Source organism: Leopardus geoffroyi, chromosome C2 (genome assembly GCF_018350155.1).
Source record: "Leopardus geoffroyi isolate Oge1 chromosome C2, O.geoffroyi_Oge1_pat1.0, whole genome shotgun sequence".
Classification (NCBI taxonomy): domain Eukaryota; kingdom Metazoa; phylum Chordata; class Mammalia; order Carnivora; family Felidae; genus Leopardus; species Leopardus geoffroyi.
Window position 1 is genome coordinate 158651353 of NC_059333.1, and position 22654 is coordinate 158674006.

At 39.4% G+C, this 22654-nt stretch overlaps 1 protein-coding gene across 4 annotated transcripts in view; it reads left to right on the forward strand.

Moving 5' to 3' along the window:
* Positions 1 to 22654, forward strand: part of TCAIM (T cell activation inhibitor, mitochondrial) — a 77534-nt gene that overhangs the window by 17379 nt on the left and 37501 nt on the right. For all 4 annotated transcript variants that reach the window (XM_045436795.1, XM_045436797.1, XM_045436796.1 and 1 more), the window contains 3 exons: positions 7612 to 7687; positions 13446 to 13581; positions 21843 to 21996. In XM_045436795.1, coding sequence (XP_045292751.1) covers positions 7659 to 7687; positions 13446 to 13581; positions 21843 to 21996 — 319 coding nt within the window. In that variant the 5' untranslated portion in view covers positions 7612 to 7658. The remainder of the gene's footprint in view (positions 1 to 7611; positions 7688 to 13445; positions 13582 to 21842; positions 21997 to 22654) is intronic.

The window sequence follows — 22654 nt, forward strand, 5'->3', positions numbered from 1 at the left end:
TTTGATTCCTAAACCAGACAGAGACCCAGCAAAAAAAAAAGGAACTACAGGCCACTATCCCTGATGAATATGGATGCAAAAATTCTCAGCAAGATACTAGCAAATCGAATTCAACAGCATATGAAAAGAATTATTCACCATGATCAAGTGGGATTCATTTCTGGGCTGCAGGGCTGGTTCAACATTCGCAAATCAATCAATGTGATGCATCACATTAAGAAAAGATAAGAACCATATGATCCTGTCAATCGAAAGATGCAGAAAAAGCATTTGACAAAATTCAGCCTCCTTTCTTAATAAAAACCCTCGAGAAAGTTAGGATAGAAGGAACATACTTAAACATCATAAAAGCCATTTATGAAAAGCCCACAGCTAATACCCTCAATGGGGAAAAACTGAGAGCTTTCTCCCTGAGATCAGGAACACGACAGGGATGTCCACTCTCACCGCTGTTGTTTAACATAGTGTTGGAAGTTCTAGCATCAGCAATCAGACAACAAAAGGAAATCAAAGGCATCAAAATTGGCAAAGATGAAGTCAAGCTTTCACTTTTTGCAGATGACATGATACTATACATGGAAAACCCGATAGACTCCACCAAAAGTCTGCTAGAACTGATACGTGAATTCAGCAAAGTCGCAGGATACAAAATCAATGTACAGAAATCAGTTGCATTCTTATACACTAATAATGAAGCAACAGAAGGACAAATAAAGAAACTGATCCCATTCACAAGTGCACCAAGAATCATAAAATACCTACGAATAAACCTGACCAAAGATGTAAAAGATCTGTATGCTGAAAACTATAGAAAGCTTATGAAGGACATTGAAGAAGATACAATGAAATGGAAAAATATTCCATGCTCATGGGTTGGAAGAATAAATATCGTTAAAATGTCAATACTACCCAAAGCAATCTACACATTCGACACAGTCCCAATCAAAATTGCACCAGCATTCTTCTCGAAGCTAGAACAAGCAATCCTAAAATTTATATGGAACCACAAAAGGCCCCAAATAGCCAAAGTAATATCGAAGAAGAAGAGCAAAGCAGGAGCCATCACAATCCTAGACTTTAGCCTCTGCTACAAAGCTGTCATCATCAAGACAGCATGGTATTGGCACAAAAACAGACACATAGACCAATGGAATAGGATGGAAACCCCAGAACTAGACCCACAAAAGTATGGCCAACTAACCTTTGACAAAGCAGGAAAGAATATCCAATGGAAAAAAGGCAGTCTCTTTAACAAATGGTGCCGGGAGAACTGGACAGCAACATGCAGAAGATTGAAACTAGACCACTTTCTTACATCATTCACAAAAACAAACTCAAAATGGATAAAGGACCTGAACGTAAGACAGGAAATCATCAAAACCCTAGAGGAGAAGGCAGGGAAAAACCTCTCTGACCTGAGCCGCAGCAATTTCTTACTTGACACATCCCCAAAGGCAAGGGAATTAAAAGCAAAAATGAACTATTGGGACCTCATGAAGATAAAAAGCTCTGCATAGCAAAGGAAACAACCAACAAAACTAAAAGGCAACCAACAGAATGGGAAAAGATATTTGCAAATGACATATCGGACAAAGGGCTAGTATCCAAAAATCTACAAAGAGCTCACCAAACTCCACACCTGAAAAACAAATAACCCAGTGAAGAAATGGGCAGAAAACATGAATAGACACTTCTCTAAAGAAGACATCCAGATGAATGTCCAACAGGCACATGAAAAGATGCTCAACGTCGCTCCTCATCAGGGAAATACAAATGAAAACCACACTCAGATATCACCTCATGCCAGTCAGAGTGGCTAAAATGAACAAAACAGGAGACTATAGATGCTGGAGAGGATGTGGAGAAACGGGAACCCTCTTACACTGTTGGTGGGAATGCAAACTAGTGCAGCCGCTCTGGAAAACAGTGTGGAGGTTCCTCACAAAATTAAAAATAGACCTACCCTATGACCCAGCAGTAGCACTGCTAGGAATTTACCCAAGGGATACAGGAGTGCTGATGCATAGGGGCACTTGTACCCCAATGTTTATAGCAGTACTCTCAACAATATCTAAATTATGGAAAGAGCCTAAATGTCCATCAACTGACGAATGGATAAAGAAATCGTGGTTTATATACACAATGGAATACTACGTGGCAATGAGAAAGAGTGAAATATGGCCTTTTGTAGCAACACGGATGGAACTGGAGAGTGTGATGCTAAGTGAAATAAATCATACAGAGAAGAACAGATTCCATATGTTTTCACTCCTATGTGGATCCTGAGAAACTTAACAGAAGACCATGGGGGAAGGGAAGAAAAAAATAATGGTTAGAGAGGGAGGGAGCCAAAACATAAGAGACTCCTAAAAACTGAGAACAAACAGGGTTTATGGGGGGTGGGAAGGAGGGGTGGGTGCGTGATGGGTATTGAGGAGGGCACCAGTTGGGATGAGCACTGGATGTTGTATGGAAACCAATTTGACAATAAATTTCATAATAAAAAAATAAAGAAAATCATTAAGGTCACATTCTGTAGTTTTTGCAATTTTGCTGTTGGTGATTCTTTGGAGATCAATTCCAAGCTGACTCTGAAGTTACAAAACTGCTTTCTGTGATAAATGAGCTACTTTTCCTAGGAAATCTTATACATTAGTGTTTAGTGTAACTTGGCTATCTGCCTCTAAAACACTTTTTTAATCAAATTTGAAACAGCTAGTCTTTCCTAAATTCATTTCAGATTTTTAAATTACCTTTATGGTGTGCTTTAACTTCAAAATTCAAAACATTTATTTCAAATCAGCTATCATAACAGTTTCTTTTCAGTGTTGTGTTTTAATGTCTTGCTTTTGAAAATGTGTAGGAGAGCATGTCCTCTGGATCACCTACATTATTCATTGGATGTAGACATTTTGATTTTAGGAACTTCTAAGATATTGCTGCAAAAGACAAAACAGGTTGCACTGTTGTGTTGTAGACCGAGGTGCTTTGTGGTGTTTAGTAATTCTGGCTTTTCAAGGGTGCTTTTAGATCATTTTATGCTGAATAATGGATATTGGTTAGAGCATGGTTGTGTATTTCATCTGTTTCCCATCTGTATTCTTAGATGATCATTTGCCTCTCAAGTATTATTCCTCATTTCTTACCCACAGTTTTAGCTCATTTATTAGTATCTTTGCCATTAAATGGCACAAATGTTCTTAATAATATAAAAAATGAGCGCCTGGCTGGCTCAGTCAGAAAAGCATGTGACTCTTGATCTCATGGTTTTAAGTTCAAGCCTCACATTGGGTGTAGAGATTACTAAAAAAAAAAAAAAAAAAAACTTAAAAAAATAATAATATAAAAATGAATTCATTATGTGTGAGTGTGGTGAGCTGTTTCTTCTTGAGCTAAATTGGGACTACTGTCCAGGAATGTCTTTGGACAGATATTCCAGGGTTAGGGTCCTGTCTTAAATACTGAGTGAACAGCCCTCTTTCCTGCTATACTCATTTTCTTCATTAAATTTGAATGTTAAAAGCATTGATTAAAAAAAATTAAGAATGTATGCCACATGTTCATTGTAAGTAAACCAGGAAATAAAATTAAAGCACTTAATATCTTACTACCTACAGGTAGCCAGTTAAAGATTGGATATGTATATCCTTCTGGTCTTTGCAAGCTTTGAGCCTTCTATCTGTGCCATCTTAACTAAGATTAGATTATTCTGGTTACTTCTTGAGAAAATTTTGTGAGAATTCAGTCCATCACAGATTGCACTGAACTTTTAGATAATCCAAATGGTTCTTTTTCCTCCATTTCATCTCAGAAATCTTCAAAATGGTAGGAGTGTCTCCTGTATCTGTGTATTTGTCTCAAACAAAATATAAAGGTAGATGGTTAAGTAAAATCATCTTTTTAAACATTGAAATGAATACGTCTAACACATTCTGCATCCCAGAGATTCTTGCCACGCCAATTAACCAGAAAGTAAAGTATCCATTGTTGTTTGAATACATAAATTTTTCAAGGTAATTCTCGATTTGTCTTTAAAATACATATTTCTGTCATTTTATTAATGGCAGATATGCTTCATTACATTACCTTGGTTCAGGTATATTAACTACATCATGAAAATATTTTTTAAACATACTTAATGCTCAAGATTTGATGGAATAGGACTTTAGCCATGTAATGGTTAGTTTGAGAGAATAATGCTGCTGAACAGATGCCTGGAAGAGTGGAATAATAGGGAGTAAGACAGCTAAGAGCTTGATAATAGGGAGAAAAGGAATGTTTTACTTGGTGATTATTGGGTGAATAGGGCATTTCAATACTTATTAAGGGACTGCTCATACGATTTTTCTTCCTCTTAGGATTTTTTTAAATCACTATGTCAGTTGACATGGATATCATACTATAGTTGAACATCTTCCTATAATCTAAATTGTTGGAAAAGTTCATGTGATTAAAATCTTCCCTCTTTTATCTGCTTACCTTTTTAAAAAGTACACTATTTTTTTTTTATTTTTTTTAACGTTTATTTATTTTTGAGACAGAGAGAGACAGAGCATGAACAGGGGAGGGTCAGAGAAAGGGAGACACAGAATCCGAAACAGGCTCCAGGCTCCGAGCTGTCAGCACAGAGCCCGACGCGGGGCTCGAACTCACGGACTGCCAGATCGTGACCTGAGCCGAAGTCGGCCACTCAACCGACTGAGCCACCCAGGCTCCCCCAAAAATACACTATTTTTTAGAGCAGTTTTAGGTTCACAGCAAAATTGAGCAAAGTATAGAGTTCCCATATACCTTCTGTCCCTGACACACAGTCTTCCACACCTGCATGGTACGTTTGTTACGGTTTGAACCTACAGTGACACATCATTACCACCCAAAATCCACAGCTTACATTAGGGTTCACTCTTGGTGTTGTACATTCCATGGGTTTTGACGAAAGTATAATGACGTGTGTCTGCCATGGCAGTACAGAGAGTAGTTTCACTGTCCTAAAAATCCTCTGTGCTCACCTGTTCATCCTTCTCTCCCTCCAACCTCTGGCAACCACTGAACTTTTCACTGTCTCCATAGTGTTGCCTTTTCCAGAATGTCATAGGGTTGGAATCACACTGTACATAATCTTTGTAGATTGGCTTCTGTCACTTTTTCTTCCACATCTTTTCATGGTTTCATAGCTCATTTATTTTTCTTTTTTAAACTTTTAAAAATTTTATATTGAATTTATGTAAACTAAAAAAAGGACAGCTCATCCATTTCTTCCCCCCACCCCCACCCCACCCTTTGCAGCCACCGATCTGTTCTCTTTATCTCTGAGCTTGATGGGTTTTTTCTTTTTATTTTTTTTAGATCCCACACATAAGACAGGTCATATAGTTTTTGTCTTTCTTTGTCTGACTTATTTCACTTTGCATATGATCTCTGAAGTCCATCCATGTTGTTGCAAATGGCAACATTTCATTCTTTTTTATGGCTGAATAATATATTCTTCTGTGTGTGTGTGTGTGTGTGTGTGTGTGTGTACTACAATGTCTTTATCCATTCATTCAACCAATGGACACTTGGATTGTGTCCATATCTTGGCTACTCTAAATGATACTTTAGCAAATATAGAGGTGCTTTTATCTTTTTTAATTAGTGTTCTTGTTTTCTTTGAATAACCAGTAAAGTAATTACTGGATCATATGGTAATTCTATTTTTCATTTTTTGAGGAAACTCCATACTATTTTCCATAGTGATTACACCAATTTACATTCCAACCAACTGTGTACAGCGGTTTTCTTTTCTGCACGTCCTCACCAACCTTGTTATTTCTTGCCTTTTTTATAATAACCATTCTAACAGGCGTGAGGTGATGTCAGATTGTGGTTTTGATTTGCATTTCCCTGAAATTAGTGAGGTTGAGCATCTTTTCATATGTCTGTTGGCCATTAGTATGTCTTTAGAAAATGTCTATTCAGATTTTTTTAATCAGATTGTTTGTTTGCTATTGAGTTGAGTTCTTTATACATTTTGATATTGGCCCCTTATCAGATTTATGCTTTGCAATGATTTTCTCCCACTCAGGAGGTTGCCTTTTCATTTTGTTGATGCTTTCCTTTTAGTTTGATATTGTCTTGTTTATTTTTGCTTTTGTTGCTTTTGCTTTTGGTGTCATATTCAAAAATATCATTGTCAAAGAGCTGGCCACTTTTGTTTTCTTCTAGGAGTTTTATGCTTTTAGGTCTTATGTTCAAATCATTAATTTTGAATTAATTTTTGTGTATGGTATAAGACAGGGGTCCAATTTCATTCTTTTGTATATGTCTGTCCAATTTTCCCAGCATCATTTCTTGAAGAGAATGTCCTTTCCCCATGGTATAGTCTTGGCTCCTTTGTCATAAATTAATTAACCATATATGCATGGGCTTATTTTGAGACTCTCTATTCTGTCACATCAATCTATATGTCTATTTTTATGTCAGTATACTGTTTTAATTACTATAGCTTTGGAAGCTTCTTCATCTTTTCATGGCCTGATGGCTCTTTTTCTTTTTAGTGCTGAATAATATTCCATTGTCTGAATGTACCACAGTTTATCCATTCACCTTCTGAAGAACATCTTGGTTGCTCCCCAGTTTGGGCAATTATGAATAAAGCTTCTTCAGACATCTGTATGCTGGTTTCTTTCTTTCTTTCTTTTTTTTAAATTTTGGTTAACATACAGTGCAATATTGGTTTCAGGAGTAGAATTCAGTGATTCATCACCCACATACAACACCCAGTGCTCATCACAAGTGCCCTCCTTAATATCTATCTAGCCTATCTCCTACCCACTTCCCTCCATCAACCCTCAGTTTGTTCTCCATCATTAAGAGTCTCTTGTGGTTTGTTTCCCTCTCTCCTCTTTTTCTTCCCCCATCCCATATGTTTATCTATTTTGTTTCTCTTTTTTTTCTTGGTCTGTTTTGTTTCTTAAATTGCACATATGAGTGATGAAATCATATGGTATTTTTCTCTCTCTGATTTCTTTCTCTTAGCATAATACATTCTAGCTCCATCCACATGGTTGCATTCTTTCTGATGGCTGAGTAATATTCCTACATGTGTGTGTACCACATCTTTTTTATCCACTCATCACTTGATGGACATTTGGACTCTCTCCATAGTTTGGCTATTGTTGATAATGCTACTATAAACATCAAAATGCATGTACCCCTTCAAATCTGTATTTTTGTATCCTTTGGTAAATATCTAATGGTGTCATTGCTGGGTTCTGGGGTAGTTCTATTTTTAACTTTTTGAAGAACCTCCAATATCCATAAAATAACTTACTGGAGTTTTGATTGGGATTGCACTGAATCTATAGATTTCATCTATTGTCCTATAGATCAAGTTGGAAAGTAGTGATATCTTGACAATATTGAGTCTTCCTATTCATGTGCATAGGATATCCATTTATTTAATTCTTTGATTTCATCATCAATTTCACAGTTTTACTCATAGATCTTGTACATATTTTGTTAGATTTATGGATAAGCATTTCATATTGGGAGTGGGGGATGCTAATATAAATGGTAATTTTTAATTTCAAATTCCATTTGTTCATTGCTTGTATCTGCTTAACTTTTTAGGTGATTAATGGATGGCTGGCAGTTGATGTATATACATATATTCAGAAATGTTTTGCCACCTGAGACCGGTGAGAAGGTAAGCTGTGTGGTCCAATCTGTAAATAGTGTGGGTGGGGGTATCTGTTATGCATTTGGATAATTTTAATTTATTTTTATTTTTCAAATTCTAAAATTATATTATGATGGAGGGCAGGAACAAAAAAGAAAAAGAAAATTCATGTTAACATCCAGACCCTCCAAGAGTTCATTCAGGGCAGAAGCTGAAAAAAAAATACCATGTTTCAGAATAGTTCAGTATGAAAAATTTAAGAGAAAAAAAGATAAAGATTGTCCTTAGCACAGTTTTTGTCATGTTGCCCTCAAGTCTATGCTGTCATATGGAAAACCACTTTACATTTAAATTGTATTTAATTGTATAGTAAGATCATTTGATTACTGTATTTGCTACCAATGATATATAATTAAATCCTACTTCAAGAAAGGATTTGAGTTCAAATATATGAATTTAATTGACATTGTATAATAGGTATATATAGTATAATTGAAAGAGATCAAAAGCCCTGTAGAGAAAAAAAAATATTAAAAAGCAGAACTGATTAAGCATCTGACTTTGGTTCAGGTCATGATCTCAAGGTTCGTGAGTTTGAGCCCCACGTGGGGCTCTGTGCTGACAGCTCGGAGCCTGGAGCCTGCTTTGGATTCTATGTCTCCCTTTCTCTCTGCCCCTCCTCACTCACACTCTATCTCTCTCAAAAATAAATAAACATTGGGGCGCCTGGGTGGCGCAGTCGGTTAAGCGTCCGACTTCAGCCAGGTCACGATCTCGCGGTCCATGAGTTCGAGCCCCGCGTCGGGCTCTGGGCTGATGGCTCGGAGCCTGGAGCCTGTTTCCGATTCTGTGTCTCCCTCTCTCTCTGCACCTCCCCCATTCATGCTCTGTCTCTCTCTCTCCCAAAAATAAATAAACGTTGAAAAAAAATTAAAAAAAAAAAAAAATAAATAAATAAAAAATAAATAAATAAACATTAAGAATTAAAAGAAAAAAAACAGAACTGGTCAACAATTACTCAGACATCAAATTCAGTCCTGGCTTCTTGGTAGCCAAGTCAAAAAAGGGGAAAATATTGTTCATTTGGCTCAAAATATATAACTACAAGACAATTTGACCTGCTACATAAAAATATGTGAAGTTTTAGTTTTCTGAAACATACTTGGCAGTAATTAGTTCCTTTAAATAACTATTCTGTGTAAGTAAATAGTTCCTGGCAAAAGGAAGTTGTTTAGAGGAAACACTTTTTCCACCAAGTTGTAAATAACAAGGATTCTCAAACAAAGGGAGATTTCTCTGACAGAATTCCTGACACGACTGTGAAGAGATGAAGGGGGAGGGGGAGTGGCAGGGAAACAAAGCAACTGTGGGATACAGTGCCCTGAAAAACTGTTCTTCTGCAGATGAGGAGACATTCTTCATGGTGTGGTATTTTTAATAATATTCAACCACAGAAAACCAGGCTAAAGTATTGTGTTTTCATGCTCTGATACAGGAGAGACCATAGGAGCCTGGAGGAATGAGTTGTGTAACATCTCATGGACCATTCCTTTCAGTGATGGTTGCCTCCTCACTCCATGCCTTTGACAGGCAGTGAATAGTAGTGGTTGTAGAATAGAGCCACGCTTTTCCAGCTTGTTTTTATTCCAGCCTTCAGAAAACAGTATTTTAATCATAATCCTTAAAATACAAGTTTCATTAACAATAGTTACCCAGTGATATTTTCTTTTTTTTTTTAAGTTTATTTATTTATTTAGAGAGAGCATGCACGCACACACAAGTTGGGGAGGGGCAGAGAAAGAGATGGGGAGAGAAAGAGTCCCAAGCAGGCTCCACACTGTAAGCACAGAGTCGGACACAGGGCTCAAACCTGCGAACCTTGAAACCAGGAGCTGAGTTGAAGTCAGAGGCTTAACCAACTGAGCCTGAGAAAATATCCAGTGATATTGGGGCGTCTGGGTGGCTCAGTCGGTTAAGCTTCCGACTTCAGTTCAGGGTATGATGTCTCTGTGCTGACAGCTCAGAGCCTGGAGCCTGCTTCGGATTCAGTCTCCCTCCCTTTCTGCCCCTCCCCCTCTCACGCTCTGTCACACCTCTCTCTCTCTCTCTCTCTCTCTCTCTCTCTCTCAAAAACAAAACATTAAAAAATATGTATCCAGTGATATTTTCTATTGTGCATCCTCTCTTTTTTAATGCTGGTTCATAGCCCAGTAAGTTGATTTTACAGTGCTATGGATCATGATGAACAATGCCCTGGAGTAACTGCAGTGCAAACTCTTTGTTAATTAGAAATCACATCATATGCAAAACAGATACCAGTAGTGACATTCTTTACGTCCTCTGACCGACCCCCCCCCCCCCCCCCCCCCCCCCCCCCCCCCGTAGTAAAGGCCCTAATCCCCTGACTGTGTTGTTAATGGCTCTGCATTTAACTCAAAGCAGCTTTGCTCTTACAGGTAGGATAACTTTCCTTTTTGGAAAAATGCAAATAATTTGACAGATCTCTCTCTTGCATAGTCTGTTCCACAAAAATTAGAAGGAAATTGTGCACGTATTTTTTAATGTACTTGGGATGCTTCCTCTAGTGCAGAGGTCAGCAAAGTATAGTCCATGAGGCAGACGGGCCCACTGCCTACTTATGTGAGTGAAGTTCTGTCTGACCGCAGCTACACTCATTCACATGCTCATTGTGGCTACTTTCCTGCTATAGCAGCAAAGTAAGATAGTTGTAATACAGGCCACGTGGCCTACAAAATCTAATCTTTTCCTTAATATCTTGCAATTTCAGATTTTCATGTGCTGAATCTGCTCGATTTCAAGCAGTATAATATTGTTTTCCATTTACCTTTCCTTGATTGTTTTGTTTCCTTTCACTAAAAACCTACTATACATTCATTTAACGTACATTAAAAATAATACTTGGGGCACCTAAGTGTCCGACTTTGGCTCAGGTTATGATCTCGTGGTTCATGAGTTTGAGCCCCACACTGGGCTCTGTTCTGACAGCTCAGAGCCTGGAACGTGCTTCAGATTGTCTCCCTCTCTCTTTGCCCCTCCCCCACTCACACTCTCTCTGTCTCTGTCTCTCTCTCTCAAAAATAAATAAACATTTAAAAAATTTTAAAAAATAAGAACAATAATACTTGTGCCAGACCCTGTGCTGTGGTAGTTATAAGATACCCACTGAGCTCTCTGTTCTCTCTGGGTCCACCAAAGGATTTGTCCCGAAGCCACGCTTTCCTGGCTGTCAGTGACCAAGCAAAGCAGGAATACTAAGTCAGGCTCACTCCAGCAAGACACAGGACTCTGCCAGTGGGCATCTTTGGCCCAAGGACACTCCACTGGCCTACCTGAGTGCTTCTTGGAACTGTGCTGCAGCCCAAGACTTCCTACCCAGTCCTGCCTCCCCTCTCCCCTACAGGTGTCAGACCTAACTCCTGGTTTGAAAGTTCTCCCTACCTTCTTCCTTTCCCAGCACTTCTCTCGCACATCTAAGTGTGTTTGGCTAGTGCTTTTCAGCAGATGCCAACTAACGAACCGAACAACGGCAAGTACACACGTAAACCATGTTTACAGCCTTCAAGGGTGCATGATAGCTGAGGAGGATGGGTGTGGGTGGAGGAAGAGAACAAATGGAAACATCTCTCACACTTTATGGTGTGGTGCTCCAAATATGCTGGGTCCACAGTTTCTGTTTTTAGAGATTAGAAGAAGGGAAGACTGTTTATAGTGAGGATACTAAAGGGAAGTATCTGGGGGAAACGGGCATCTTGCCTTCTGGCACGTAGCACTTACACAATAATTGTTTAGTGAGTGAGTACTGTTTGGGTAGATGGAACTAAGGCACAGGGAGCGTGTTTAGGGCTTAGAAACCACACAGAAGAAAGGGAAGAATGAGAAAGATCACTGAGAGTTGACCTGAGGTGTCTAAAGAAGTGGTAGGAGGTCATGTTGTAAAGACAGATTGGAAATGATTACAGAGGACTTGAATACCAGCCTAAGAAGTGGAGTTTATTCAGCAGGAGTTGAAACACCAGCAGAGGTGTTTTAGCAGGGAATACAGTGGTAGTGGCATTTCAGGAAAATTAACCTGTATGTAATACGGTAGGGATAAGACTGGGGGGTAGACGGATGGTGAGGCTATGCAGTCCAACCCTGTGGTGATAAATGGGGAGCACAGAAAATGGAAAGAAGGAACGGTTTTCAGGGACACTGTAAAGTGAGAAGAAATAACCCACTTCCAGAGCACCCCAAAATGGGGTGGGGGTGTGAACTGCTTTTGGCAGTGGTACCTCTGCAGGTTTGTGCTTTGGCAACTCTGAGAACAGTGGTACCCGAATGACAGAAATAAGGAAGATAATCCTGGATTGAACTGCTTCCTTGCATTCTGTATCCAGGCAGAGATTAGAAGGAAGACAGTGACCTCTATTCCTTTTTATAGACACAAAATTTGACAGGCTGACAGGACAGCTAAGTGTCCATGAGACACTTAGAAATGAGAACTGAAACTCAAATGGGGACTGAGTGGAGCCATCACCAATCTTCACTTATGCTGCCTCACTTTGAGGACTCGGGTACCTGTTTACTGTTTCCTTTATTGTTCAGGCTCCTGTTGTAGTCCTTTGTACACAGCCTACATATACTGACTTTGTAAAAGGGTCAAATATATGCAAAAAAAAAAAAAAAACAAAGCAAAACCAAAGGTAATCTGAAAATATGCCGGTGGTCTCCAGATTGTTAGCAAAATCTCATAAATGATTCGATAATCTCTCATTTTAAAAATATAAAACCTTTCTATAGATTCAATACTGTATGAGACAACACTCATGCTCAATTATCTATGAGGTAATGTATTAAGACAAAAATGTGCCTAATATTTAGACTTCTTTATAGACCATTATGGAATGGAAAAGGTAAAATTGTAACGTTCAAAAATAGATGTCGTGGAAGTGCTTCCCCAAAATTGCAAATATTTTCATTTGGATTTAAAACTACACTTAAAAAAAACACTCCTAGGTGAGTTATGCCAGAATCTAAGAATGAGAATGTTAAGTTATCCAACTAAAATAATTTTAGCATGCTAGCAATGAGGAAGTAAACCAAGGGACATCTTGTATCTCTTTTTAAGCATTATAATTTTCAAAATATTTTTCACTATAAAGAAAAGATTATATTATTGAATATTGAGTTTTTTTTATCTGAAGAAAAAATGTTATAGAAAATTGTCATCATCTGTAGTAATGCCATTTAGTATTTCATAATAGGCTTTGAGGGGAAATTTGGAAATTTCATTATTAATTGATATTATTTTTTCATATTGCACCAGAAGAATTTAAAATCACTGTTTTTAGAAGCCACGTGGTACTCGCTGCTTGTTAAAACTTTAATATATTTCTTAATTTAATTTTAAATTCTTCTTAAGTATAATTGACATACAGTATCCTTAGTTTCAAGTGTATATCATGAGTCAGTGTTTTTATACATTATTAAATAATCTCCCTGATAAGCATAGTTAACCATCTGTCACCATACAAAGTTGTTCCGATGTTACTGACTATATTGCCTATGCTGTACATCACATCCCCGCAACTTATTTATTTCAGACGTGGACATTTGCTTGTCAAAACTTTTATATATTTCAGAAAACCACAATTTTGGTTTCTGTCTTGTTTCTATGGTATCTTCCATACATAATAATTTTGATGTTATTGTCACTTTATGCATTGAGGATCTGAGTGTGTGTGTGTCAGTGCCTCGATATAATAAATCTGAATCTTTTTAAAAGGTTATGTCTGGAGAAGATATTTCCACACTGGTTTCTCTACTCAAGACATTTATCTGGAGCTGAAGCAGTCAATGCCTTGAGGCCATTCTATTTTGCAGTACATCCAGATTTCTTTGGACAACACCCCAGAGAGAGGGTAAACATTTATTTATTTATTTAACCTTTAGTTCACATTTCAGTTTATTTTATTTCTTTTTGACACAGTATAATACAGAGTTTTATAAATTTGAATTTTTCTGTCATGGTGATAAAGTCAGTGTTTTGAATTAATTTGAAATATATATACTGAAAATTGAAAATATAGCTATGGTTTTTTTATGAAATCTGAGGAAATGGAAAATACATATATTGCTCTCTGCCCCCAGTTCCTGACACAAAGCTCCTAAAACCCTTGTAAATTCCTAAGTAGTAGCAGCACCAGAAGCGTCTTTTGTTCTAATGAAGTGACCCTGGGTGGCTCCTGGATGAGGGCTGGTCGCCAGAAAGACCAAGGCATGATTAGAAGCTTGGAATTTTCAGCTCCAAACCTCAACCTCCAGAGAAGAGAGAAGGGCTGGAAATAGAGTTAAAAATTGATCATGCCTAGTGTGGAAGCCTCCATCAAACTCCTGTAGTATGGGGTTCAGACAGCTTCCAGGTGGGTAAACACATCTACACTGGAGGGTAGGGCTCCCCAACTCTGCAGGGACACAAGTTCCCTGTGTATCTCTTCATCTGGCTGTTATCTGCATCCTTTACATTCTTTAATACGGTAAACATAGATAAGTTTTTCCCTGAGTTCTGTGAGCCGCTGTAGCAAATTAATAGAACCTAAGGAGGGGGTGCTGCAAATAGCTGGTTGGTCAGAGTCACAGGTGATAACAGGTGCACCTGGCATCTGGCGTGTGTGTGTGTGTGTGTGTGTGTGTGTGTGTGTGTGCGCGCGCGCGCGCGTATGGGGTGGGGGGAGAGGACAGTCTTGTGAGACCGAGCCCGTAACCTGTGGGATCTGATACTGTCTCTGGGTGAGTAATGTCACAATTGAGTTAAATTGTAGAGCACCCAGCTGATGTCACAGAGAATTGCTTATTGTGGGGAAAAACCACCCATTTGGTGACCAGAAGTATCAGAAGTGAAGTGTTTTGTGTGAATAATAAAGGAGGCACACAGGAGACAGACTGAGTTTTTCCTTTATATGAAAGCTGTCATTTTTAATGAAGTCTATAAAGCTATCATGGAAACTCTTTACAGTATTAGTAATCATGTTTTCTGATCAGTTTTCAGAGTAAAATTGAGTGTTAGAAAGAAAATTTCAGGCTTCTATGACCATGGTCCATCCTATTGTTAAGGATGCTTACAAGGGGGGCGCCTGGGTGGCTCAGTTGAGCATCCAGCTCTTGATTTTGGCTCAGGTCATGATCCCAGGGTCGTGGGATGGAGCCCTGCATCGGGCTCCGTGCTGAGCCTGGAGTCTGCTAAAGATTCTTTCTCTCCCTCTGCCCCTCTGCCTACTCACACTCTCTCTCTCAAATAAATGTAAGAAAAAAATTTTTTAATAAAAACTAAAATGTAAAGTAAAAAAAGGATGGTTACAGAAAGGTTTTTTAGTCCCCTAAATGGTTTTCCCTTCTGTTGCATGCCACTGATTAATTCCCTACAGCCTCAGTTATTGTATGTTGAAGGAATGCAAACTGAGATGAAAAGGAACTTACAATAAACTTAGTGTGAGGGTCAATATTTTTTGACATTAGATAGAAATTATGTCATTGGTTCTGTTTATCTTCCTTAACATTAATACCTGGTTTAACATGATAAGGAATTTAAAACTCTTGAAAATTTAGAACATTATTATATAATTTTTTTCTACTTGTGGAAAAAATTAATTTTGCTTCTTTGCTCTAGGAAAATATTCTGATTGTGATATTTGATACATATGTTGGCTACTCAAGTTCAGATCCTTTCTAAGTGATTGGTAAAATGAATCAACAGAAAAATAGCCATTACCTCGGGGTTGCTAATTACCTAGTTTTTAAACCCAGCACGTATGCAAAAATTAAGCCTAGTAGTAGGTGAATGTTTTCCTTCCTCTACTGTAGCAGGATTCTCGCACAGAGAGTCATGATACCAGGCTTTGCCTTCCAGGAAGCAACTTTATTCCTGGGGCACTGCTTAGTTGGGTTCTTACCAGAAGAACTGAGGCCCCAGTGCCACATGATATAGTTTTTAATGTATTTTTTACTTCTTTGTCTCCCATATATGGTAACACACAAACATGTGGTCTCATGTTACAAGGTCCTGAGGGATGTTGTCATAAGCATATAGTCAGATTGCCTTGAGGGTTTTTTTTTCTTTCCTTAGGGAGGGGACCCGACCATATTCCCCCCTTTCATGCTCAGACCCCTCTGTTTTGGGTCAAAAAGCATCATCTTGGTTTAGAGGTTTATATTTTTATAACACCATTACATGAGTGCTGTCTTTTTTTTTTTTTTTTTGTAATCATGGCCTCAGTGATACTGGAGGCAGACTGGGGAGCTAAGGAAGGTAGGATTCAGCACCCTCCCAGAATTAGGAGGATAATTTTTATGAGAGTTTTGAATCCCCTGACAGTTGAAAATCCTCCAAATAATTCCCTGGGGTTTTAACCATTCCAGGCCTGGTCGGGGACATGAGCAGTCCTTTTCATTTGTTCTGTGATCTCTTCTATGACTTTTTCTCATTATCTGTAGGCAGCAGTTGCTTAAGTTAAGCTTTTTACAAACTCCTCCCTCAGAAGCAAGCAGATAATTTAAGTCCAAGCGATTTTGATAGATAGCATTGCCCATTTGGTTTGTTGCTTGGCTAATAAGTTAAGAGCCCTGGCAGTTTCACTGGTTATAATTTCTACAACTGCTTGCACTCTAATCATATGGTTTAGCATGTAAATGGGAGTGTGGTAGCCCCGGGACCATCCTCTGCCCAGGTGGTAGGGCCATAATATTGGATTATACACTCAGGAAGCCATTTATTATCTTTTTAATTGCCAATTTGTAAGGCACGCTGCTTCCTTTGAGTCTCCCTGTCCCCATACACTTGGACTCCCAAATGTTTCCCTCTAGCAAGTGAGAGCAGGAAGAAAGATGGATGAATAGTTTTCAGTACATATGACCCTGACCAGACGGAGGGAAGTACTATATAGGCTGTCCTTCCACATAATCTAGTATAGTCCACCTGGGCCTGCCATTTGATGGCTGCATCAACATTGTCCCAGGCCTCTCAGAGATGAGAGAAGTTAGACAAGGAACGGGGATCTGGCTCAAGGTGATCTGGGGTCCCCCACCATTGGATTTTCCGGGCAGTTCGGTTATAAGATCTTTGGCCTAGGTATGTTAAGTTTTTAACAGAGACGATGATGAACTTTTTTTCCACCAAGCAAAACATTTTTTCCCAATAATTGAGCTTTTGAGGAGCCAGACCCTGGTAGTAGGACTGGGGTATTTTGTTTCACTATAAGGTTTGTGGGAATCTAATTTTCTAGTCTCTTATGGCCATTGTTTCCCCATGTTGGTACCAATGAAGTATCCTATCCCCAAGAGGAAGGTGAGTGCTAATAGAAACCTCTCCCCACATTTCCGGGTCAGCCTCGGCCAATCCTATGGCAAAGAGTAGAGCAAGAATCACAATAACGGTGAGAAACAAGGCGTGACAGTGCGTCACAGTAAGGAAACATAGAAAATAAGGACAGTCTTCTGTTTCACCGGACCGTCCATTCCTCAAGCTTCTGCCGTGCCTAGATCAGTCAGCTTCCAGAGTGACTGCAGCAGGGCTGCGGTCTCCCAGAGCCTCTGGAGTTGTAGATTGCTTCTTCCTTATGGTCAGCTTGCAAGGCGTTGATGGATCAGGAAGGCACTCCCAGTTTCGAGATGCGGGCTTCACTCTGCTGTGATGAATCCAGGGACCTACCTCAGCCACCTTTACTGCAGTAGGGGTGGACAAAATGACAGTGAAGGGACCCCTCCAGAGGGGCGTTAGGGGTTGGACGTTTCACTCCTTTATCCATATCGCATCTCCTGGTTTAAAGGGGTGAGCGTCTGCGGTCAGACTCACAGGTAATCGCTCCCAGACCCAGGGGTGTAAGATGGTTAGGGTAGAACCAAGGGCCCGCATCTGTTGTCTTAGGGTTAGATTGTCTGTCTCATTTACATTCCCCGCCTTGTACCCTTGATAATGGAAGGAGGGCACCCAAAAAGGATTTTATAAGGGGAAAGTCGCATCTGCTTCTTCAGCCTCCCACCTGCAGCTGCAATCTGCCTCCCTGAAGGTCCCTTATCTCTCCCTGCCTCACGTTAACTCTTTTCCTATTCATTCCTCCCCCTGGAACAGGGCCCCTAACTGCCATTAGGGAACAGGGATGATGACCGTTCTGGTTTCTTCAAGCTGATAAGGGACGGTGTAGGGGTACAGCAGTTAGAGTCTACTCAAGGATTGTTCGAGTGGCCCACAGTATGGTTTTACAGGAAGGCTGGCAGGCATGAGGTGGCATAAACATTAGCAGACACAAAGAGAAAAACTCAAAGTAAAGATTATACTGACCAACAAGATGGCATCTTAAGATAATGTCTACAGTTTCCAAACATGTGAAACAGTCTAGGAGAGACCCTGACTATGTAAACAATATATGTTGGGGAGTCTCTCATAACCCAGGTGATGGAGAAGCAGGAGAGCAGTGGTGGCTCTATTTCCAAGAGTTTGGCCCTAATTTAATTTAAAAAAATTTAAAGCATCTAATGCTTGTGAGGTATTATTTAGAGTTTTGCTGAGTATAAGCAGACAGCCTGCTTTATTTTGAGGTGTAAAACTTTTTTAACAGCCAGGAGTTCTATTAGAGAAAGAGTCAAAGCAGCCATTTACCATTATTAATTTGCACAATTGTAGGTAAACCAAACCTGGGTATTATTTTATAAAGCAAAACTTTTATTACTTGTTGTGCCTTTTTTGTGTTGCAGGAGAAGGCCTTTATTCAGTTAGTGAAAGTATCAATCCATACCAACAGGTGTTGGAATTCCTTTGACCTTGGCATATGAGGGAAACCTAATTGTTAGTCGTTCCTGGATAGCCTTTGGTTCCTTGATTGACTGAGCGAACAAGTTTGTGGTTGAAAGGATTCTTTCTTTTTTTTTTTTTTTTTTTTAATTTTTTTTTTTTTTTTTAACGTTTATTTATTTTTGGGACAGAGAGAGACAGAGCATGAACGGGGGAGGGGCAGAGAGAGAGGGAGACACAGAATCGGAAACAGGCTCCAGGCTCTGAGCCATCAGTCCAGAGCCCGACGCGGGGCTCGAACTCACGGACCGCGAGATCGTGACCTGGCTGAAGTCGGACGCTTAACCGACTGCGCCACCCAGGCGCCCCGAAAGGATTCTTTCTAAGACACACTTCACAGGCTGACACTACTTGCAGAACTGTCCTTGACAAATTTTTTTTTAGTAAACATCCTTTGGGCCATTTGATAAGGTTTGTCCCTCCCTCAAGAAAGGCCTGGTGCTGTGTTTTAATGATGTTTAGCTCTGTGAGCTTGGTAATAGTAATTGCCCTGCTGTGTTTGTAACCATTCCAAGGGCTAGAAACAGTGTCTAGGAGTCAGACCCCAGTTTGTTTATTTATTTATCTTTTTGGAGAGTAGGTGGGATTGAGTCTCCTTTAATAATTGATATAGCAGGCAAACTATTTTCCTGAACCCTGATATGCACAGCCTACAATGTCTAGTAATTTCCAAAAACTCACATAACTGTTTATCTGTCCTGGAGTTGGTAGCACCATAGTCTCTAATTCAGTTGTAATGTCCCTTTCTAGCAAGGGAGCAAGGCTCTCTGGCATTATCAGGAAAGAACGAGAAAAAATTAGGTTTCCCCATATACATCCCAGGGGCTGAGAGAAAAATTTAGTTAGACGTTTTCCGGAGATGCCTCTAATCATCAGGCTGCATTTGGATAGTTGGCCTGGAGTGGAAAGGAGGACAGAAAAAGTAGCTCTGGTGTTAAGAAGGAAATCAACCAGTTTTTCTTCTATATTTAGAGTCACCCGAGGCTCTGGGTTTCTGATAGACAGTTGGTTTAGGGAAGTCACCGTGAAGAGCCCCAGACATTGGTTATCTGAGCCCTCATAGATAGAGGTCCCCAATACATTCAGATTACCAGTGATTATCTCCACATCAGGGGCATGGCTTATGGGGTTTTCATTTTGGTTGTCCCCTCTGAAGATGGCCTCATTTTAGTGCTCTGAATGGCCACATAAATGGCACATTTGAAAATCTGTAGATAACTTTTGACTCCCCCAAAATTTAACTACTAATAGCCTACTGTTGACCAGATGTCTTACCAATAATATAAATAATCAACACATATTTTACATGTCATGTGTAATATATACTAAAGTCTTAAAATAAACTAGAGAAAAGAAGATGTTATTAAGAAATCATGAGGAAGAGGGGTGTCTGGGTAGTTCAGTCAGTTACACAGAGAGTGCAGAGCCATTTCAGGTCCTCTGTCTCCCCTTCTCTCTGTCCCTCCCCTGCTCGTGCCCTCTATCAAAAATATGTATTTAAAAAGGAAATTATGAGGAAGAGAAAATACATTTACTGTGTATTTATCCAAAAAGAGTCTGCGGATAAGTGAGTCTGTGCAGTTCAAATCCGTGTTGTTCAAGAGTCAGCTGTATTTCCATTTACTCTCTCACTGTGTTTGCGTGCCTCCTCTGTACCAAGCCGTGGGTCCAGGGTTTCTACTGGGACTTGGTCACATAGGTGTGGCGTGTCCTTTCCTTTCTTGTTTAAGTATCTCCTTTTCATGAGGCTCTCCCAGACTGCGCCATTTGAGACTGCCTGCCACCCCACCTTGCTTCCCAGCACTCTGTCCCCCATGCCCTGCCATAGTGTTTCTGCTGCTGTGTGTGTCCCCTTCCCTCACATGTCAAAAACTGGCACCAAGAGGCCAGCTCTGAGCAGGCAGTTCACCCTTCTTGGCACCACATGTTCAGTCCGGTCTTCTCTGCCCTTGTGCAGGACACCCCCATCCCTCGTCTAGGGAAGCAGACTTAAAGTGCCATCTAGTCAGCATCAGGCCAGGGTCTCAAAGTGAAACACAGTTACCACTGTTTTATTATTGTTTCTTCATTTTAACTCCATTGTAAAATACACAAAGCATTTCCAAGTTTCAAAAATCAAAACTAAATGCAAAGCTTACTCAGAAGTCTCACTCCTGTCCCTGTTTCCTTTACCCCATTCCTGTGAACTTCCTGTAGGCAACCATTTTTATTAGGTTCTTTCTTGGTTGTTCTGCCTATTTCTTTCTGGCAAAAGTAGAAACTTGTAGCAAAACATAATAAGATTTAGTCTTAGCAGGAAATGTACCTTAGTCCACTGGATCACAGCTAAGAACAGCATATTATAATCAAATTAAACAGACAAACAGGGGTGCCTGGGTGACTCAGTCGGGTAGGTGTCTGACTCTTGATTTCAGCTCAGGTCATGATCTCACGATTCATGAGTTTGAGCCCCCCATCGGGCTCTGTGCTGACAGCATGGAACCTACTTGGGATTCTTTCTCCCCTCCCTTCCCTCTGCCCCTCCCCTGCTCACAAGCTCTCTCTGTCTCTCTCTCAAAAAATAAAAATAAAAATAAAAAAATAAAGTGTTCCTAATTTCAGATCACACAATGTGTCTGAGAAGAAATCTACAGTGATAAGAAGCATGGTTACTATTTATGCCGTTCTGTAGAGCTGTTCCTTCACTAAAGGATGTTACTTTTTTCACTTAAAACATTGGAAATAATTCCATGTCAATTCCTAGACTTCTACACCACATTCTTTCTCTCCCTTCTTTTTTGGTTGTATAGTACTCCATTGAATGAATGTACTGTAATTCAACCAATCTCCTCTGGGTGGTCATTTTAAGAGCCATTTATAGAGACAAATAACTTGAAAATATTTTCTCTCAGTAGCTTATCTGTATATAAACAGCTGTGTGTGTGTGTGTGTGTGTGTGTGTGTGTGTGGTTTTTTGTGTGATTTTTTTTTGTTTTTAAATTTTTTATGTAATTGGATGTATCAATCCTGTATCAGTTTGAGATTGAGTCATAGTTAGGCTTTTTCCACACCAAGTTTATAAAGGAATTCAACCATGTTTTCTTCCACTACTTAGGCAGTTACTTTTTTTCACATCTTAGTCATAAGGAGTTCATTCTGTTACATGTTATAAGACGTGGGTCCAGTTTTATTCTTCACCAGAGAGCTATGAAATCCCAACATTTTTAACACTAAATTCTTTAACACTGATAGTTATTATTTAATACCCTCAATAATGTGTTTAAAGGTCAGGGTATAATTGTTTCCTTGTTCTATTTTGCATGTAAATGCCCCTTACTGGTTTTTTTTTTTTTCCCCCAGGAAGTCAATGAAAATTCTCTTAAGAGATTAAGTGTCTACTTAGAAAACCTCCAGAAGCCAGGCTCCAAGTCTTTGAAACCAACTCAGCTTACATTTTACGTAAGAGAAACAGAGCAGAGTTCTTCTGAAGGCCAGGAACCCTTTAGCACATCCGGTATGTGTCCTCATTTCTAGTGTTTCCCTTACAAGCTCTGTGATGAATCTGTTCATTAAGTGTGTTGTTGCCAGAATACCTTTGGATTGAAGACTTGGTCTTAAAAAAAAAAAAAAGTAGTAATAATATCATTTAATTGTTTTCCTAGAATTAGATTCTATTTCTGGCTACCTGTGTTTGAACAAGCCATTTTTTGTGTTTAAACTTTTTTGTCTGTAAAACTAAAATGTTCCTATTTGTCCACTTAAAAAAAAATTTTTTTTTTAATGTTTATTTTTTTTGAGAGAGAGAGAACACAAGTCAGGGAGGGACAGAGAGAGAGGGAGACAGAGAATCTCAAGCAGGCTCCAGGCTGTCAGCACAGAGCCCAGTGTGGAGCTTGAACCCCTGAACCATGAGATCATGACCTGAGCCGAAGTCAGATACTCATGAGCCAGATGCCCCCTTTAAAGTTGCTTTTTAATCTATTTGTCCACTTCCTATTTCAGTGTTGTTTTAAGTGTTAAACGTGTTTATAACAACTTACATTTTTTAAAGTACAGCCTATAATCCCCTATTTTGTCCTCAAAGTACTCTGAAGTAGGTAGTGTTTGCCCAAATAAATTGGTAATGTGCGGGGATTTTGCCAGGACTGTGGAGATGGAGTATGGGTCTTGAA